At 38.2% G+C, this 19,319-nt stretch overlaps 2 protein-coding genes and 1 pseudogene across 3 annotated transcripts; all 3 read right to left on the reverse strand.

Annotated features, from left to right (window-relative positions):
• Nucleotides 1–2,249: 2,249 nt before the first annotated feature.
• LOC113272016 (F-box protein CPR1-like) lies at nucleotides 2,250–3,449 on the reverse strand. Its single transcript, XM_026521933.1, has one exon. The coding sequence runs from the start codon at nucleotides 3,447–3,449 to the stop codon at nucleotides 2,250–2,252; it is 1,200 nt and encodes a 399-aa protein (XP_026377718.1).
• Nucleotides 3,450–5,336: 1,887 nt separating this feature from the next.
• LOC113272018 lies at nucleotides 5,337–8,494 on the reverse strand (annotated as a pseudogene).
• A 3,208-nt stretch (nucleotides 8,495–11,702) lies between these two features.
• Nucleotides 11,703–17,443, reverse strand: LOC113274750 (general transcription and DNA repair factor IIH helicase subunit XPB1). Of its 2 annotated transcripts, none has more exons than XM_026524137.1 (19): nucleotides 17,353–17,443; nucleotides 17,131–17,256; nucleotides 16,960–17,046; nucleotides 16,562–16,784; nucleotides 16,416–16,472; nucleotides 16,105–16,245; nucleotides 15,922–16,002; nucleotides 15,089–15,176; nucleotides 14,506–14,843; nucleotides 14,335–14,410; nucleotides 14,051–14,244; nucleotides 13,668–13,831; nucleotides 13,505–13,577; nucleotides 13,238–13,351; nucleotides 12,888–12,968; nucleotides 12,652–12,711; nucleotides 12,388–12,471; nucleotides 12,140–12,282; nucleotides 11,703–12,021 (listed from the first exon to the last, which is right to left on the reverse strand). In XM_026524137.1, the coding sequence occupies exons 4-19, from the start codon at nucleotides 16,772–16,774 to the stop codon at nucleotides 11,928–11,930; spliced, it is 2,001 nt and encodes a 666-aa protein (XP_026379922.1). In that variant the 5' UTR covers nucleotides 16,775–16,784; nucleotides 16,960–17,046; nucleotides 17,131–17,256; nucleotides 17,353–17,443; the 3' UTR covers nucleotides 11,703–11,927. The 2 variants fall into 2 exon arrangements, with proteins under 2 accessions (XP_026379922.1, XP_026379921.1); XM_026524136.1 differs by having other exon boundaries at nucleotides 16,878–17,046.
• Between the last annotated feature and the right edge of the window lie 1,876 nt (nucleotides 17,444–19,319).

Raw genomic sequence — 19,319 nt, forward strand, 5'->3', positions numbered from 1 at the left:
AGATTTCTTGTTTAACAAATTCACGTATGAGAAAAGCCGACTTTCTTTTGTTCACGGAGCTTAGTTTGCGAGACACATGGACTAGGCATGCCTTGTGATCAACTTAATTCATAAACTGAGATCGAATTAATAGATGAAGTGATCAGAAGCAAAAATAATTAATCCTAACCAAAAACCAATCAGCTACAAATGAAGAGGCCCGGACAGCATTTTGAACATTTTCAAGTGTTTCGCTAATAGCCCAGCTAGGGCTATGTTGTTGTTGCATAACTTTATCCTATAGGATGTACGGGGTTAGCTAATAGCTCATATAGAGCTATTGGATGGGGCATTCAATTCATAGCTGATTGGCGATATGGAATGCAAAGCTAACTTATTATGTGCACAATCTCCAAGATAGTGTTCTCCGATGTAGTTTTAAGGACATTTTAGCATAACAAGAAGCAGGGTTGGGGTGTTTGGACCTCAAAGTATGGGAGTGCCTCTAGGTCAACTAACAAATGTCACGTATTGACCAGCCAATTCAGAATTACCCACCTGCTGTATGCTGCCCAAGTAGTTTTCTAGTTTCTCTGAGTATAGGCCAATCATACATACTTTTCTAGTAGTCGTCTCTGGTGCCGATCCAGACACCATAGGTCCACAGCTGCTGCTAATCCTCCCATCATTATGAAGGAGGCCTTGACTGTGAGTCTTCTCTTCTTTCTCCATTTTTTAAAAATCTTCTTCTTTTCTCGATCTATGCTTTGGATTTTTGAACCTTGGTTGTTATTTTACTAAAATTGTGTCTGATTGTGATTATATATGTAGGGTCGTGGAAAGTGAAATGTATGTTGTTAATGTTGATTGTTTCATTTTTATTTTATTTTTGTTTGTAGTTACAGTCAATTGTCATTACTCCACATTTCTGAACGTTAACTCATGTTATTATGGAATCGGATTAGTACATATGAGTAAGAATAGTGTTGTTATCCATCGGCATGAGCATGCCCAACAACCGCACATGACCACCCAAGCTTTCCGGAGACCAAACAATCCATTGAGCTCCAGTTTTGACATCAAATGAATGGAAGATACTAGCCAGTACCTAGAACCGTAGGAGTTGTTATTCCGAGCTGCACCATGATCATTTTGTTTACTAGTGACTAATGTCGTTGTAGTACGGTGGTAAAGGCACGGATAATCTGAATTTAGAATTTGTAAGCACCAAAAAAATAAAATTTAACTACCGAATAAATTTCTAGCAGTGCCTCGCCTTTTCTCTATAAAACTCGAAAAATCTAACCTGCTGTGATATTAGATTTACTCGAAAAATATTTTCTATAAATTTCTAGCAGCGCCACGCCTAGCGCCCAAGTACTTCTTTGTACTCTCTGGTTGATGGATTCCAAATACAAATCAAGCCATTGCAAGGACCCAAAAATTCAACGTGATATTATTTTTTAGTCCTGGAAAGGAAATTCTATAGCAACAGATCCATTCCATGCATGGAAAGGATTGTGATAATACTTTCGGTACGTGTTGAAGAATAATCCGAAGAGTATAGCACTGAAAGGAAAGGTTGGTGGTTAGAGCTAACCATGACCCTACTGTTGTTTGTCTGGATACTGCGATTCAGGTGATTCTTAACAAATTCAGGGTTACAAAGTAATCGACTCCATTGTTTTCTTCCGTTTTCTTACACACTTGCAAGTTAAGATTGAATGCACAAGTAACTTTAGAAATTAAGAGCATAAGAACCACAATCAGGAGAACGAAATTGATGCGAGGCTAAGTGAAATTCAACATGAAGTCGCTTCTAACTTCCTCGATAATGAAAGTGATGATACTCATGATTCCTGAAACGTACTACTAATGAAAATAATGATACTTATGATTGCTACAATAATGTGAATGAGGATGATGCTCATGATTCCTTAAACGTACTCATAATAAAAATGATGATACATATGATTCCTACAATAACGTGAATGCGGACGTCCAACATACGCATCACGAACTTCCTCACCAAGCCGATCGAATCATCGAAATTGCTTGCAGGGTTTTATCGTTAAATTTATATTCTAGTACAAGTAAAAAGAAAAGAAACGATTCATTCATTGTCTAATTAATGGACTCTGATCATAAGAACGACACCCAGAATTTGAATATTAATAAAAAAGGGTAAAAATATCAGAGTGTATATGGTGCTCATGACAGCAAATAAAACATGTTGATCTAGTTTCAAGAAAATAGTTCAGCATATACCTTCACTCATAATGCGTAGTCCGTTTTCTTTTTTTCTTGTTCTTTTTAAGTACGTAATTACCCGAGTTCAGTGAAACTAAGCTCTCCACATAGCTTGCGGAATCCATTATCGTCGTCCCATCAAGAGAAGAAATGCACACTTTTCTAATACTTCCTTCCTCTGGGTCACATACAACAGATTGCCAGATAGTATCTGCCAGAATATCACCATTTTTAAAAACCAAAATAGGCTTCCAAAAGGAAAAATCAATAATGCTATCTGCATTTTGGATAAAGGTGAACTGTTTAGTCCAGGAGTCTCTCAATCTGTAATCCTTCATAACCCATACGTCAGTACTGACACGAGGAACAACAAAAACTAAACAAAGGCAATCTTCTAATACTCCCAAATTTTTATACTGCTTAGCTTCTGGGTGTGGCGGTACTGCAGGTAAAGGCATATCCACCATTTTGTCATTGCTTAGATTGAAAGACACAATAACTTCAGTGAAGGTTACACGGATTGTGCCTAACAAATGAAGAGCTCCATTAGAAAGCAAACCATCCGATTTTCTTTCGTAAGGAAAAGAGTAACGACGACGTGTTTGACGTGTTCCAGTTCTATACCATTTATCTGATCTTAGTCTGTAAACGTGAATTTCAGAGCGACTACAGATTTTATTATTATTAATTCTTACCAACTTATAATCATCCCTGACACAATCATAATCAAACCCATATCTAGTGGCATAAGGGGAATATATAGCACTATACAACTCAGAACCTGATACTGGTACTTTTTTATGCTCTCGGGTTGATGGATTCCAGATACAAATGACATTGTTTTCATATTTTCTGCGGGCGTCAGAAACAAGTAAACAAATCAAACCATTGCAAGAACCCAATATTTCGAAGCGACCAAATCCTCGGTAATTATGAAAAGGGAAGTCGATTGCAACAGATCCATTCCATGAAAAGGATTGTGATGATGATTTTGATATTGAAGCATAATCGGAAGAGTAAAGCATAAACGGGTGGTAACTACTAACCATAACCTTACGTTGGTTGGTTTGGATACTACGATTAAGGTGATTCTTGACAAATTCAGGGTTACAAAGTAACTGACGCCATGATTTACATACGCACTTGCAGGCTAAGATTGAGTTCACTGGTAACTTTAGAAAGATCTCTACCTGGATATCTTTTGGAAGGAGTTCTGACATGGTGCCTCCGCGCTGCTTCTCGTACGAGAGATTCACAAGAATTATAAGATCTAGTCTGTTTTGACGGGTCCCACTATGGTCCCTGTCCAAAACATTTTTTTTTCTTTTTCTATTTTCTAGAGACGGTCTTGGACTTCACGCTGCCATGTGCTCATGTCTTCCACACCAGATGCATCATACGTTCCCCTGATGCAAAGAGTCGCTGCCCAAGTTGCCGCTATCACTTTCGAGTACTACCCCTTCACAAGTGTTCATATCAAATCATGTGCATCATCCATTTACTGAAAGACGCTAACGAAGGGGATGATTTTCCAGAGCTTTTTTATTTATTTTGTTAAGTGTTTCAAAGCATATGCATCGCACCCACCTTATTCTTACTTCTGCAACACTACTATTGTTTTATTCCCAGTGCTTCCCAGTAGCCATGTTTGGGTTTCGTTTCTTTGATTTATCTATTTAATGGGCCGATATCTATTTGTCTCAACTTTTGATGATATTTGTATCTTCTCTTAATATGTAGGAGTATGTTTGCAGTTATATTGGGAGAATATAAAGAGATGTTTCTAGATTGGACTGTATTTATACCTTTCTGATTATTACTGTAAAAGGTTGCTTCATGCCTGCATTGTTTGCAGGATATCAGAAATTTTATATATTTAAGAATGGCAATACTTGCTTGTATTATTAGACCAAAAGATATGGCTCACAAAATTACAACTTCTTGCAATTAGTTGATAGATATGGGACAACCAAAATTACAAATCCTACATAAATCGACATGACTATATCTTTCATTCTCTGCGAAGTAGAGTTTAGGCTAGATGGTGACTTGAATTGGTTTCATTCATCTTGCAAAATTCACATTCGAAAGTACATAAATGGTTAGTTTTCTTAGATTTCACTTATAGCTTTCTACTATTATTTTCTACTCTTTAGTTTTTGTTTGTACACATCTACTATTCTATGCCCTGGCATCTTTCTGCTAGTTGTTCCACCGACTATTGCTAAACTATAGGAGCCTTGGCTCCTTGGGGAACTTTTGATGAACAAATCAGCTAATGTAGCCTTCTCAAGCTGCTGTCCGGAAAGTAGTGTTCAAACAAATAGCCGTCAGAATTTAGTTAACTTCAGAAAGTGGTTACTGGTGTTTTGTGTTCTGGATATCATTATAGATAATAAGGTCATAAGGATAAGTACTGAGAAAAACTAGAAGCCAATGGGCATGAGCTAAACCCTGAAATTTTGTATCCAATTAGAGTCTGCATTTTATAACTGTAGACGTATTTGCAAACTACAATGCATGTCTTGAGAGACCTAACCTAAGGCCTAATTGAATCCATGAGTTGTTGCATTTGTTTTTCTTTCTTGTGTAGATTTTCCTCTTGGGCCTGGTCTTACAATTTTCGTTTTTTCTTTTGATCTTTGTTGAAAAAACAAGTGTCTGGGAGGCGGGAGGCTGGAGCAGTGAAAGAACTATAATTATTCCATAATGCATAAATCCAAGAGGTTTCCAATTGTTTATAGGATTTCATCTTGCATTGGGTTATAGTAATTTGACAATTCTGGTTGCAGTAATTTGACAATTCTGGTTGCAGTGATAAAGCTGTTCTGCTCTTTATTGGGTTATAGGTGTACTTTTTCAGAAATAATTCGTGGATGTGCAACAGGCAGGCAACGTAAGGTAGGAATTCAAACTTGATCAAAGTTGAATGTCATACCGTCCTTCTCTAATTTCTTTCACTCATCCCTAATGTCCTTCTCTATCAAGTACCCAAACTGGTTTATTTGAGGCTGCAGATACGAAAGGTATGGTGTACCAGCAAGAAATAAAAAAAAAAACTTAATTTTCAGCAACGGCATATTTTGAAATGGCTTCGAAAGCAGATCTCATAGTGCACTCGTAGTCGTAGGTCTCGCAGAGCGGCGTGCTTTTAGAAGTGCAATATCATCTGTATCCTCATCTAATTGCTCCAAACCAACAGTATCATCACCAGCATCTAGTACCTGCCCATGACACCACAAAAAAGTATCTTAAAACTCTTACTATTCAACCAACAAACAAGAAAGAGTAACTGAAGTGTTACATAGGAACGTAGCAAACCAACTTTACCTTGCAAAGAAGTTGTAGTTGATCGTCGCGGGTGTGATAGCTTAGATTTGATCCGGAATCCGATGGTGGTAAAGTTGTGATGATCTGCCAATATTTCAAAGTCTACCGTTATACAACAAAGTTGAAAGGAACTACAATGCACTTGTGCGTGTGCACAGACATGAGACATCACAGAATGGTATCTCAGATACTAAGAAAACAAATTCAGATAAAAGCTAAGAAGAATTGCTAAAAATATCTGCACCTTAAAGCTGAAACTTTGATCGATTAAAAATTGTTGCCTTTTAGTAGAATAGTACATCTCCTGCACAAGCAGCAACCCTTTAATAAGCATCCGCATTTACAGAAAAGATTATGTTCAATTTTCAGACATTCAAACGTATTATTAGCATGGAAAGATCAAACAAAATAAACGCGAGAATTAAAATAGTTTGATATAAAACTGAGAGCTAAAACTATGAGCTACCTGCGTATTTGTAGATACTAGGGAATAGAAAAAGGCATTGTCCTCTTCTTTATCTCCAGCCATTCGATCTTGATTTTTACCCTGTCAATAAAATGTTGAAACTGGTAAATCGAATATCATAATCACATACAAACACAAGAACCGATGTACATGATACTTATGAAGCTGCAGGATGAGGTGCAGAAATCCATCACAAGTGACTGAAAGCTAAAGCCTAGACAGTGAAGGCATGTCCCAAATACTGGACTTCCTGACGCTGAACTTCCTTTGCTCTCAAAATACGACCCAGACGCTGGACTTCCTGACGTGGAGAATCGGGATGAGATGATATCTGGATAATCACATTGGCCTCAGGGATATCTATTAGGTTATCACCAACCTGCGAACCACATGGCATCGTCAAGATTCAATGTTAGATGCATCTGCTTGCAAAAACATGAATCAACCATGAAGCTTAATGTACTCGCAGTACTTGGAAAATTTGAGTTTTTAATGCAAACAAAGATATCAAAGACCAAAAGGAAATATACCTTTGAAAGGAAAAGTGTATTAACATCTGGACCGTTCTTAAAAGCGTGAACAATTCTTGATCTCTCCTGGTGGCTACAAAGGCAAACTCCCAATAAGAAATGTGAACTTAGCTAGCATAGGAAACCCTGACAAGTAAATCTATGACATATATTGATTATTAACCTGGTGGAACCATAAATCATAGGTTTCCGAAGCTTCATGGCATACTCAGTAAGCCCGAAAAGATTATCAGAAAAAACAATGATCTTATCACCCCGCTGCTGTTCGTGAAACCGTATCAAGAACTCGCATGCCCGGAACTTGTTCGGATTCATCACGTAGAGAGCCTAATAACGAATTAGAAATGAGTTGCATAAAAGTAATCACTGAAAACAGCTACTGATGAAAGAGATATTCCCTGACTAATGGACTACATGCACTGAAATGAATTATGGAAGTAGGCAACATATAAAGAGTCTTTTCTTGGAGTTTTCTTTTCTCAAATACTCAGCAAAGAACTCCTTTGTCATCGGGCACCATACTTCAGCACACTGGACATTTTCAATGAACCCTCCCTTTACCAAGTCCAACCGATTGGCTTCATATAATTTTGGACCAATAAGGAAATTCAAATCTGTAATAGGGTCATCTTCTCTCAATAGTGTTGCTGCAATACAGGAGACCACAAAATATCTTGTGTGAGAACGGTGGAACCCATAGATGATTTTTGTTAATACATGCACATGTGTTAAAACAAACACCCACCAGTGAGTCCAAGCTTGCAATGTGATTTTGTTATACTGATGACTTTACGTAACATATGCACAGGAACCACATCCACCTACAGATCCAAAATTGCAGAAAAAAATTATGGGAAATGGGACATAAGCAAATCAGATAAAAAGTTCACAAGAGATATTACCTCGTCCAGAATAAGTAATCCCCACTCCTTGTTTCTTATCTCTTCAATAATTTTCTCAGATTTTTTGATTGCTTACCACCGGATGCCACCATGTTATATGTGGTCACAACGACCCCAGCATTACCACGGAGTCTTTCCTTGCTATCAGATGTGAACCGACATATTAGATCTTCTCTAATAGTAGACCACAAACTGAACTGAAATGCCCACTGATCCACGGAAGCAGCATTTTTTGTGAGACAAAGGCAACTCTTGCGTATTTGGCAAGCTGCAGACACTCCAACTAACGACTTTCCTGCTCCATAAGGGAGAACAATAATGCCTGATCTTGCTCTACCAGAAAGTTCTTGCTGTTAGAAACTTTTCAAGGTGAAATCAAATATCCCATGCCTGCTTTGTCCATTTCAAACAAGAATCTAGTTTCAATATAATACAACATGCATCTACTAAAAAGGTGCAAGACGTTTTGATAAAAAGAAAAAAAAAAAGTTTATGACAGTTTACGAAGCACAAGGATGGGATATCGTTTATGCCTCACCATTTCCAAAAATTTTACTAAGACTCTCTTCCTGGTAAGGTCGTAGTTGTGCTTGAGGCTTTAGATCCATGTTCAGGTCAGCATTAACCTGCAATCCCAAAGTAGCATTGACCTAAGCAAGCATATGGTGCCATACAGTGTACAACTGTCCATGTGTAGATTGGGTGAAACGTCTATAATATCTAAACATCTTCTGGTTAACTAATGAATATACAACATGTCTTTGTTAAACAAAACTCACCGTATCGTTTCTGAAGTCATATTCCTCCAACATAGGGTAATTTAAAGCATTCGACCAGCAACATTGCTTAACATTTTCCATCTGTTAAGAGGCAAATGAGTCAAATTTCTTGTGCTACAAAACACACATTTAGTTTCATCGATTAATTAATATATTCCGAGCAACCATTACTTAGGGCATCAGAATGGTTCTTACCTGGAAAGGATCGACTTCGAAGACGTGTTTCTTTTTCGTTAGCTGCTGCCAACTCACTTCCATTCAGCAACTCATCAGAGTACTTTCTAGTTCTATCTCTCCTATGGCTTTGCTGATCGACAAAGAATCAATCCCAACCCAACCCTACAGAAGACAAAGAGTGCGAATAAAGAAAAGAACGGGAAGTTAGCAGCCGGGAAGCATTGCGAATTGAGATCCATTGGAAGGATTGTGACGATGACTCTAATATTGAAGCATAATCCGCAGAGGAAAGCACCGGAGGGAATAACAAAGATCTTTACCTGGATATCCATTTCTGATCGTTCTGACATAACTTCTGCTGCTGCTTCTGCTTCTCGTATGAGATTAGGGTTTTCCTCGTAAATTATATGACGGGTGCCTGGGCCATTATGATCGGAGTCCAAAACTTCTGAAATCTTCCAAAAATTGCTTGTAACCTTGTACGACCAAGCATCTAGATGGAACTAGACTACTTCTACTTCTGTCACGGGACTATAATACGATACAACCAGATACTTGAATATTGTTTTTCTCTAGTTAGTCATTGAAACATCTGGTTCGACTATCTATATATCATGGTATTCATGTTGTATGTTAAGGTGTAGGTGGGTAAATGTCGACCTGATCTTCGGTCAGCTAAGCTGGCCAGGTTTAGATTTTGATCCAACTGCAGCGAGACCGTAAGAAAACAAGCTGAAAGTTACTTGCAGGTTCTATCTTTAGATTTTCTTCTAGTGCACATGCAAGTAAAAGAGGCACTTCAAATTAATATCCATCAGGTTTGTCTACTCGTATGGTGGACTCTTGATCATATAAAGAAAAACTAGAAATCAAACATTAGAAGAAGAAAAAAATGCTAGTTAACTTAAATATCAGAACTAAATGGTGCTCATGGCAGGAAGTTGATCTAGCTTCAAGAAGATAGATCAGCATATCATTCATAAATCGAACTGTCCTCTTCTCTTCTTATTGAAATGCAGATAATTACCGGAGTTGAGTGAAACTAAGCTCTCCATGTAACTTGTGGATTCCATTATCCATTTCCTAACAAGAGAACGGCACACCTTTCTAATACTACCTTTCTTTGGGACACATACAACAGATCCCCGGGTAGTATCTACCAGAATATCACCATTTTGAAGAACCAAAATAGGCTTCCAAAAGGGAAAATCAATAATGCCATCTGCACTTTGGACAATGGTGAATTGTTTAGTCCAGGAGTCTCTCAATCCGTAATCCTTCATCACCCATAAGTCAGTCCTGACACTAGGAATAACAAAAACCAAACATAGGCAATCTTCTAATACTCCCAAATTTTATATTGCTCAACTTCTAGGTGTGGCATTGGTACTGCAGGTAACTCTATATCCACCGTTCTACCATTGCTTACATTGAAAGACATGATAACTTCAATGGAGGTTACTTGGACTACGCCTAACCAGTGAAGAGCTCCATTAAAAAACAAACCATCAGATTTCGTTTCGTCAGGAAAAGAGTAATGAGTTAATATTCCATTACTATTCCATGAATCTGATCCTAATTTATAAACTTGAATTTCAGAGCAGTAAGGTTTTATTGCTACTAATTTTTACCAACTTAAAATCGTCCCTGACACAATCATAACCAAACCCATATCTAGCGTCATCTGTTGCTCCAAGAAACTCGAAACTTAGTTCTGGACCTTCCGGTACTTTTTTATACTCTCTGGTTGATGGATTCCAAATACAAATTAATGCAGTATTTTCAGATTTTAACCTAGCACCACACATATGTAAGCAAATCAAACCATCGCATGAGCCCAAAATTTCAACGCAGTCAAATTTATCTTGAAATGGAAAATCTATCTTAGCTGATCCATTAATCCATGAAAAGGATTGTGTCGATGATGCCTTGGATATTGAAGCATAATCCAGAGAGTAAACCACTGGAAAGTAAAACTTGTGGTTAGCGCTAAGTATGACCTTATGATTGTTTGCTTGGATACTGCGATTCAAGTGATACTTAACAAATTCACGGCTACAGATCAACTGACGCCATGGTTTGCATACACATTTGCAAGTTAAGATCGAATGCAGCGGTAGCTTTAGAAAGATCTCTACCTGGATATCTTTTGGAGGTCTGACATAGCTGTAGCGGCTGCTGCTTCTCGTATGAGAGATTAGGGTTTTCTCGGCAAAGATTGATGCTAAAAAAGGACAAAGAAGCAATATACTTACATCCCTTTTGGTGACGGGGTCCTATTATTTTATTTTATATGCTGTTTGGAATAGTTTTCTTACATAACAGCGCTAACACCAAGATATTTGCTGCCCACTCACTTGAATTGCCCATTGGAAAGAAGATTTAGCCCCATCTTTGTTCTAATTCTATCTGGAGTTCCATCTCTAGGACTCTCCCCAACTAGTTCTCTGCAGTTTCCAACTGTTTATAGGATTTATTTGCAGGTGTTCATCCTCCATTGGGTTATAGTAAAGATTTCGCATTAGACTACAGATAACATTATCGACATTCAAGAAGGCATCAAGGAATTTGACGGTGCTGGTTGCTGTAATAAAGCTGTTCACTGCGTTCGGCTCTTTTTTACTAGGACACATGGTTGCGTTTGGCTTTCCAGATGTGCCATATTACTATGCTGGGTAGCTCAGCTCATCCCAGCCCATTGCAATCCCATCTCTGTCAATACTAGTATTGAGGTTACACGAAAGTTCGCAGTATTATGTTGGCATATAATGAATGCTGAAAATTAAAGGTTAAATGTCCCCGGACTTCACAAATTATAAGCTCCAAATTCCATTCATTTGAGGGTGTCCTGCAAAATTAGCTCACACGTACTAGAAACTAGTAGACACACAATCCCTCTTCCTTTATGAACCGGACAATTACTGTCAGGCAGCCAGCCAAATTACCATCAGGTAGCCAGCCAAGGATCCTCAAAAATCTGGATGTTTTTCCAGTCACCTTGTTTCATATCCCCTCTGCAACTCATCATAGCAGAAGCCCATGTGGAGGAACATCTGTCATGGTTCAGAAAGTCTGTCCTAAGATATTTTGCTTTCATTAATCTGCCTCATATGCTGTTAGGATCATCTAGGAATCTCCAAATAATTTAAGCCAGCATGATTAGAAAGTTCCTCTTCCAATCAGCATCTTACTGGTTTTAGAAGTTGATATCCGAATTACTTATCGACTACATTCTGACACCAAGGATATTAGCAATGTCCATTTGTCTAGTACTAGGGACACCCTCACTAAAATAAATGTCAGATTCTCTGATTTTACATAGTTGAGAGATTTTACATAGTTCAAGAATTTGAATCATCCGAACATTATATACATTTCTCTGATTTTTCCTCGAGTGTTCTTATCACGCTCGGGAAAGTATTGACGTGCTAACAACAGAACATATAAAAGTTGTCAGTATCCCTGAGATATGAAGCTGCGTTTCAACCAAATCGCTTTTTGAACAAGCTGTGTTTCAACCAAATCGCTTTTTGAACAAGCTGTGTCGCTTTGTCGGGTCCTTAGGCTTAATACTTTTAAGATGCCCCTGTCCAGGATACTTCCCCTTGCTGCATACAAGTTAAGAGAAGGAATTACAAGTGCGCAACTATATAGCCAGAAGAAAAAAACGTATATAACATAGTACAAATGGGAGCTTTACTAAAGAGAAAAAGAGAGCTGTATTACGTGAATTCCATGTAAGCCATGCCATCAGCACCAGACATGTGACTCATAGATCTCATAGTGCGACGTGCTTTTATAAGTGCAATATCATCGGTATCCTCATCTAATTGCTCCAAACCAACCATATCATCACCTGCATTTAGTACCTGCGCATGACAACCAGAAAACCATCTTAAAACTCTTACTATTCAACCAACAAACAAGAAAGAGAAACTGAAGTGTTGCACAGGAACGCAGCAAACCAACTTCACCTTGCCGAGAAGTTGTAGTTGATCGTCGCGGGTGTGATAGCTTAGATCTGATCCGGAATCTGCTGGTGGTAAACTTGTGATGATCTGCCAATACTTCAAAGTCCACCGTTACACACATGACCAACAAAGTTGAAAGGAACTACAGCGCAATCCTTGCACAACTATGTACATGTTTTTGTGTGTGTGCTCAGACATCACAGAATTATCTCAAGTACTAAGAAAAAAATTCAGATAACAGTTGAGAAGAACTGCTAAAAACTGCACCTTAAAGCTGTAACCTTGATCGATCAAAAACTGTTGCCTCTTAGTAGAATAGTACATCTCCTGCACAAGCAGCAATCCTTTAATAAGCTTACGCATTTTCAGAAATCAGGATTATATTCATTCAGACATTCAAAAGTATTATTAGCAATGAAGGGCCAAACAAAATAAACGGGAGAACTAAAAAAAAAAAATTAGAATAGTCTGATATAAAACTGAGAGCTAATACTATGAGCTACCTGTGTATCAGTAGATACTAGGGAATAGAAAAAGGCATTGTACTCCTCCTTGCCTCCAGCCATTCGATCTTGATGTTTACCCTGTCAAGAAAATGTTGAAACTGGTAATTTGAGTCTCACGGTCCAGCATAATGACAAACAAACACGGGAGCTCATAAACATAATGCTTCTGAAGTTGCAGGATGAATTACACCGTACCACCATTTTATAGGTCCTATTTCAAGAAATGTGGGTTTCTTTTAACGAGTGACTGAAACCTAACTTGTTATAGATCCTGTATCAAGTCCAAAACAGTGAAAGATGTCATAAATGCTGGCCCCATTAAGATGGGTGTACATGAAGTTACAAACCTTTGCTCTCAGAATACGACCCAAACGTTGGGCTTCCTGACGTCGGGAACCGGCATGAGATGAGATCTGGATAATCACATTGGCCTCAGGGATATCTATTGAGTTATCACCAACCTATAAAACAAATGACATGGTCAAGATTCAAAGTTAGATGCGTCTGCTAGCAAAAACATGAATCAATTATGAAGCTAAAATGACATTACTGTGTTACTTGGAAGAATTTGAATTTTGAACGTAAACAACGATATCAAGACCAAACTCTTATACCTTCGAAAGGAAAACAGTATTAACATCTGGACTGTTTTTAAAAGCATGAAGAATTCTTGTTCTCTCCTGGTGGCTAAAAAACAAATTGTCAATCAGGTATGTAAACTTAGTAAGACGAGAAAACCCTGACAAGTAGATTTTTAGGCATGTATTGGTGATTCACCTGGTGGCACCATAAATCATAGGTTTCCGAAGCTTCATGGCATACTCGGTAAGCGCAAAAAGATTATCAGCAAAAACAATAATCTTATCACCACGCTGCTGTTCGTGAAACCGAATCAGGAACTCACACGCCCGGAATTTGTTTGGATTCATCACATACAGAGCCTAAAGATGAATGAAAAATGAGTTGCACAAAAATCAATCAGTAAAAACAGCCACTGACTGATGAAAGAGATAACCCCTAAACCCGTATGGTGGGAAATTGCGAAATTATTCGGGCAGTAGAATTAACAACTAAATGCACCAAAATAAGTTGTGGGTATAGAAAACATCTAATCTTATGACTCTCAGTGATAGATTCTAGTTGGAAAGTATTAAGAGGACCTGTTTTTTCTTGGAATTTTCTTTTCTCAAATACTCAGCAAAGAACTCCTTTGTCATCGGGCACCATACTTCAGCGCACTGGACATTCGCAATAAACCCTCCTTTTACCAAGTCCAACCAGTTGGCTTCATACAATTTTGGACCAATAAGAAAATTTAAATCCGTAATACGGTCATCTTCTCTCACTAGTGTTGCTGCATACAGGAGAGCACAAAGTACCTTGTGTGAGAACGGTAAAACCAATAAATGGCTTAGGTAATACATATGTTAAAACATACACCCACCAGTAAGTCCAAGCTTGCAATGTGATTTTGTTATACTGATGACTTTACGAAACATATGCGCAGGAACCACATGCGCCTACAGATCCAAAATTGCAGAAAAGAAAATTAAAGGAACTGAGACATGAGTAAATCTGATAAACTTGAAATTCACCAGAAAAACCAAGAGATTACCTCGTCCATAAGAAGTAATCCCCACTCTCTATTCCTTATCTCTTCAATAATTTTCTCAGATTCTTCGGATCGCTTACCACCAAATGCCACCATGTTATATGTGGTCACAACAACCCCAGCGTTACCACGGAATCTTTCCTTACTATCAGACGTGAATCGACATATTTGATCTTCTCTAATAGTAGACCACAAGCTGAACTGAAATGCCCACTGATCCACAGAAACAGCATTTGTTGCAAGACAAAGGCAACTCTTGCGTATTCGGCAAGCTGCGGAAACTCCAACTAACGACTTTCCTGCTCCACAAGGGAGAACAATAATGCCTGATCTTGCTCTACCTGAAATTTGTTAATTGAGGTGAAATCAATTATTCCACGGCTGCTTTTTCCATTTCAAACAAGAACCTGGTTTAAATAAAATACATCCTACATCTACTAAAATGGTGCAAGACATTTTAACAAAAACCAGAAGTTTATGACAATTTACTAAGCACAAGGATGGGCTATCTAAACTAATTTCACAGACCCGCAAGAAATGATTAGCCCGTAGCTAAGAAGATTTTATCATCTAATAGATGCCTCACCATTTCCAAACATTTTACTAAGACTCTTTTCCTGATAAGGTCGTGGTTGTGCTTGAGGCTTTAGTTCCATGTTCAGGTCAGCGTTAACCTGCATTCCCAAAGTAGAATTAACTTAAACACGCAGATGGTACAATACAGTGTAAAACTGTCCATATGAGCAAAACTCTTATCTCTCAAGGTATAAGAATAATAGCAAATTTCACATTCAGATATCAACACTAGTTCCATCTATATGTATATCTATATCAATCTGTCTAGGTCAACCAGGTCACTTTTCAAGCTCCATCAGATTTGAAGATTTAGCCTTTAAAATTAAATGGGAAGATATTGTAAGGCATAGGTGATATACTGTTCTCTGAGTAATATGTCCTGACATTAAATTCTATCCTACGCTTGGATGCTCTGGGTGATAAGCACTTGTCTCTCGACTTATTGTAATTCTTTCACTCATTTGTATTTAGAGAATTATATTGTTTTATTGATCAATAACAAAAAAAACATAACTATCTGTCTATACTAATACACACTATTTGGGAACCCTTGAGGCTGATGTGTCGGCACCAAATAACTCTCAAGATTTCTTAAAAGTAAGAATGCCACTAGTAACACATTTATTAAGTGACCCTCTGAAAATGGGTTGACGGTTGACCTAATGTGAAACCTCTATTGTCCACGGATGTTCCAGATAGACACAAAGAGATGCACCTCTATAAACATGAAACCTCAAACCTGTTTATTTACAAGATACACATGAAGAGATGTATCTCTACCAATGGTATCTAAACAGCTTCTGGTTAACTATTACAGCACGTCTTTGTTAAAGAAAGCCTTACCGTATCGTTTCTGAAGTCATACTCCTCCAACATAGGGTAATTTAAAGCATTCGGCAAACAACGTTGCTTCACATTTTCCACCTGTTAGAGGCAAACGAATCAAGTTTCTTGTGCTATAAAGAGACGAAACTTATCTATTTTTCCCCAAGTAACCATTCCTTCGGGCACCAGAACGATTCTCACCTGGGCAGGATCGACTTCAAAGGCATGTGTTTCTTTTTCTTCAGCTGCTGCCAATTCAATTCCATTCAGCAACTCATCATGAGTACCTTCTACCTCTCCTATGGCTTTGCTAATCGTGAAAGAATCAGTCCCAGCTGAACCCTAAACAGAAAAAAAAAGAGCGAACAGAGAAAAGAATAGGGAAGTTAGCATCTTGGCAGCAATGTGACGTGACAGTCACCCTTTATGATAAAGGAAAACCAACCACATGGCTCTCACTATTTCAGTTTAAATAGAGTAATAATCGAAAATATTCAACTAAATGAACAAACCTCAGAAGAAAGCCTTGCTCTATAAATGACCTCATCCCGCAGCAACGTCTTCAACACCTATAGAAAAACGAACACGCAAACCCCCTCTGATATCAATTGCCGTCCCAATAAGTAACAAAATAAATCTTATTCGACAAAGCACTTGCCTCTGGAAACGGAGATTCAACGAAATACCGATTCTTCTTAAGCACAAGCTTCACTTTCCCATAATTAGAAGTAGAAGCATATATAAAATCAATCATTTCTTTTGGTAACTTCGTTTTCGACAATTTATTCAGCACACTAATGATAGTTTCAGTCTCAAGGCCAACTGATACCGCAGCATATAACGAATGTGGTGTCAAATTATACTCATGCATCGACTCCGGTCTACAAAACCACACAAAGATCCAATTCTAATCAAACCCCACACATTAAACCCTTCTTCACTAATCAAATTCAAACTCAAATACACAAATTTACCTACAAACCGGCTCAGCAATTGCAATAAGGAAATCATAAGCTTGTTTATACAATGATGAGAATGTTTAAAGAAAGATTCTACCATCAGCACAAGCCCATAATGGACGGTTCAAATGATCTGGTTTTAGTTCTAGTTTTGTGAAATCCATCTTTTACCCTTCTCTATCACCTTCAAATAACAAAAACATCAAATCAAATTTTTTTCACTCCCAAAATCAAATAAGCAGAAGACACCAAAATTAAAATCCATTACCATCTCGATTATTATCATCATCGAATTCTTCTCCGTAATAAGCACTCTCATCATCTACGTTCTCGGTTATCTTTGCAGAGGAGGAGGATGATTTGTGTTTCTTACTAGGCCGGTGGTGCTTTTCACCTGAAAAAAAAAAAAAATCAAAGTACATGAAATTAGATTCAATAATAGGATTTTAGAGTGAGGTTAAAGAGAGTGATTTGGTTCTAAGTTTCTAACCATGTCCACCAGCCATTTTTGTATGAGGTTTTTTTTCTTTTGTCTTTTGAGATTTTGTTTTGGGGGAAGAAGAAGGCGGAGGAGGTTCAGATGAATTGGATCGGTGTTAAATGAACCGACTTGAAATATTTATAGAGGTGTTTTCTTACTTTTGCATCCTTCACATGTGACAAAATTTGCAATACCCCTTTACAAATGCGACCCTTTCCAAAAGACCCCACCTCCCATATAATGTACGTAATGAGGGTAGTTCCTACGGACTCGAATGAAAAAATGGCTGGGCGAATGAAAAATTTAATGATTTGCCCACTGCTGTCCTTGAAGAGTCGCGCATCTCTTTTTAAACTGCGTCAGTCATCAGATGACGCCAGTGGCCTGACTTAAACTGCGTGGTTCAAGTAAATCCACGGTCGGTCGTTGATAATCTGTCCGGCTCTTCTCTGTCCGCCAACGACTATATCTCATCTTCATCATTCAACGGCTCTTATTCTTTTCCCTATAAATTCTTATTCTTTCCCCTATAAATTCAGCTTATTTCAAACTCAAAATTCACGCCTTTTACATCCGTACCTCTAAATTTTTCAATTTCATACTATCTCAATATTCGTTTTTCCTTGATTTCAAGCACAATATTTATATACCATCTCAATCTGTCAGAAAAAATTCCAAAAAATCTCTTTCTACAACAACCATGGCAACCACCTCGTAACAATCACAACAACAAACGCAACCAAGATCCGGTAGAGTCTGTGGTGTCAAGTTAACGATGGATGAAGATGAATCAATTTGTAGGAATTATGTATTTTTTACAGTAGATTAAATTAATGCGGTTGCTAGCAACTGGGGGACCACGTTTTATGGAAAGATTTTTGAAAAATCCCGTGAAGAAACGGGTAACATCTATAATTGTGATGACGAAGGGTTACGTAATACCCCGACTCGGCTGGTAGGGTTCGTCGAATGGAATATATAATGGTTTGTCCTAACACCGAGGCCTTTTGAGCACAGTTGGCTCCAGAGTTGGCAGAAACTATACAGTTAAGTGTGCTCGGGTAGGAGTAATCCAGGGATGGGTGACCTCCCGGGAAGTTGTTATATTACCGCAGCGATGCCCGTTGAAAACCCCACACTACCGGATGACCGTAGTGGCTAAGTGGGGACAATATCGATGGAGGGAGGGGTTATTACAAATGCTACCAGAGCCGACGACCAGTCACCTGCCGAGGGTGGGAAGGTACGTTGAACGGGGTTAGTTCGGGTGCTTCTCTCATGAGGGGCGGGGAACGTCGGATATCTTCGCTTGAAAATATATTTTGGAGCGAAGAACGGTTCCAATTTAAGATGGTGGTATTGTAATACCCCGACTCGGCGGGTAGGGTTCGCCGAATGGAATATATGTAATAGTTTGTCCTTTACGAACACCGAGTCCTTTTCAACACAGTTAGCAGAAAACTATGCAATTAAGCGTGCTCGGGAGGGATTAATCCATGGATGGATAACCTCCCGGGAAAGAACTTGTGAACTCTCAACAAGAATGGATAAGGTCTTGGCAAGATGGAAGAAATGCAGTCTCTTTTAAGAATCCACATTCAGATCTCTTGGCAGTTATCATTATGTGGTTATATGGAAGCATAAATGTTGTATAGTGTTTGAGAATGTTAACACTAACCCAAACACTATAATTTCCAGCATCCAACACTTTTGCATTAAATATAATATCTTAACTAGTAACTCTCACAGTAATTGCAGGGATAAAAATAGAAAAGAGAAGCTTAAAAATTGAAGATTACCTCCTAACGGATGGCTTAAAATAAATTTTGATGCATCTTTTGATTATGATTCTAACATTGTTGGTATAGGGCTAATTATTCGAGATGATGCAGGTAGATTCATGGGGGCAATGGTGAAAGTGATGAAAGGTAGAGATCCAGAGCATGCTGAAGCTCTGACAATGTTAGAAGCTTTGA

This window comes from Papaver somniferum, chromosome 4 (genome assembly GCF_003573695.1).
Source record: "Papaver somniferum cultivar HN1 chromosome 4, ASM357369v1, whole genome shotgun sequence".
NCBI lineage: Eukaryota > Viridiplantae > Streptophyta > Magnoliopsida > Ranunculales > Papaveraceae > Papaver > Papaver somniferum.

Bases quoted from the DNA above. Each gene is read 5' to 3' on its own strand.
- LOC113272016 (XM_026521933.1), bottom strand. From the start codon at position 3,449: ATGTCAGAACTCCTTCCAAAAGATATCCAGGTAGAGATCTTTCTAAAG.
- LOC113274750 (XM_026524137.1), bottom strand. From the start codon at position 16,774: ATGCATGAGTATAATTTGACACCACATTCGTTATATGCTGCGGTATCA. The intron at 16,003-16,104 runs GTGAGAATCGTT...TGCCTCTAACAG, and splicing joins TTGAAGTCGATCCTGCCCAG to GTGGAAAATGTGAAGCAACG. The intron at 12,283-12,387 runs GTGAAGTTGGTT...TGTCATGCGCAG, and splicing joins AACTACAACTTCTCGGCAAG to GTACTAAATGCAGGTGATGA.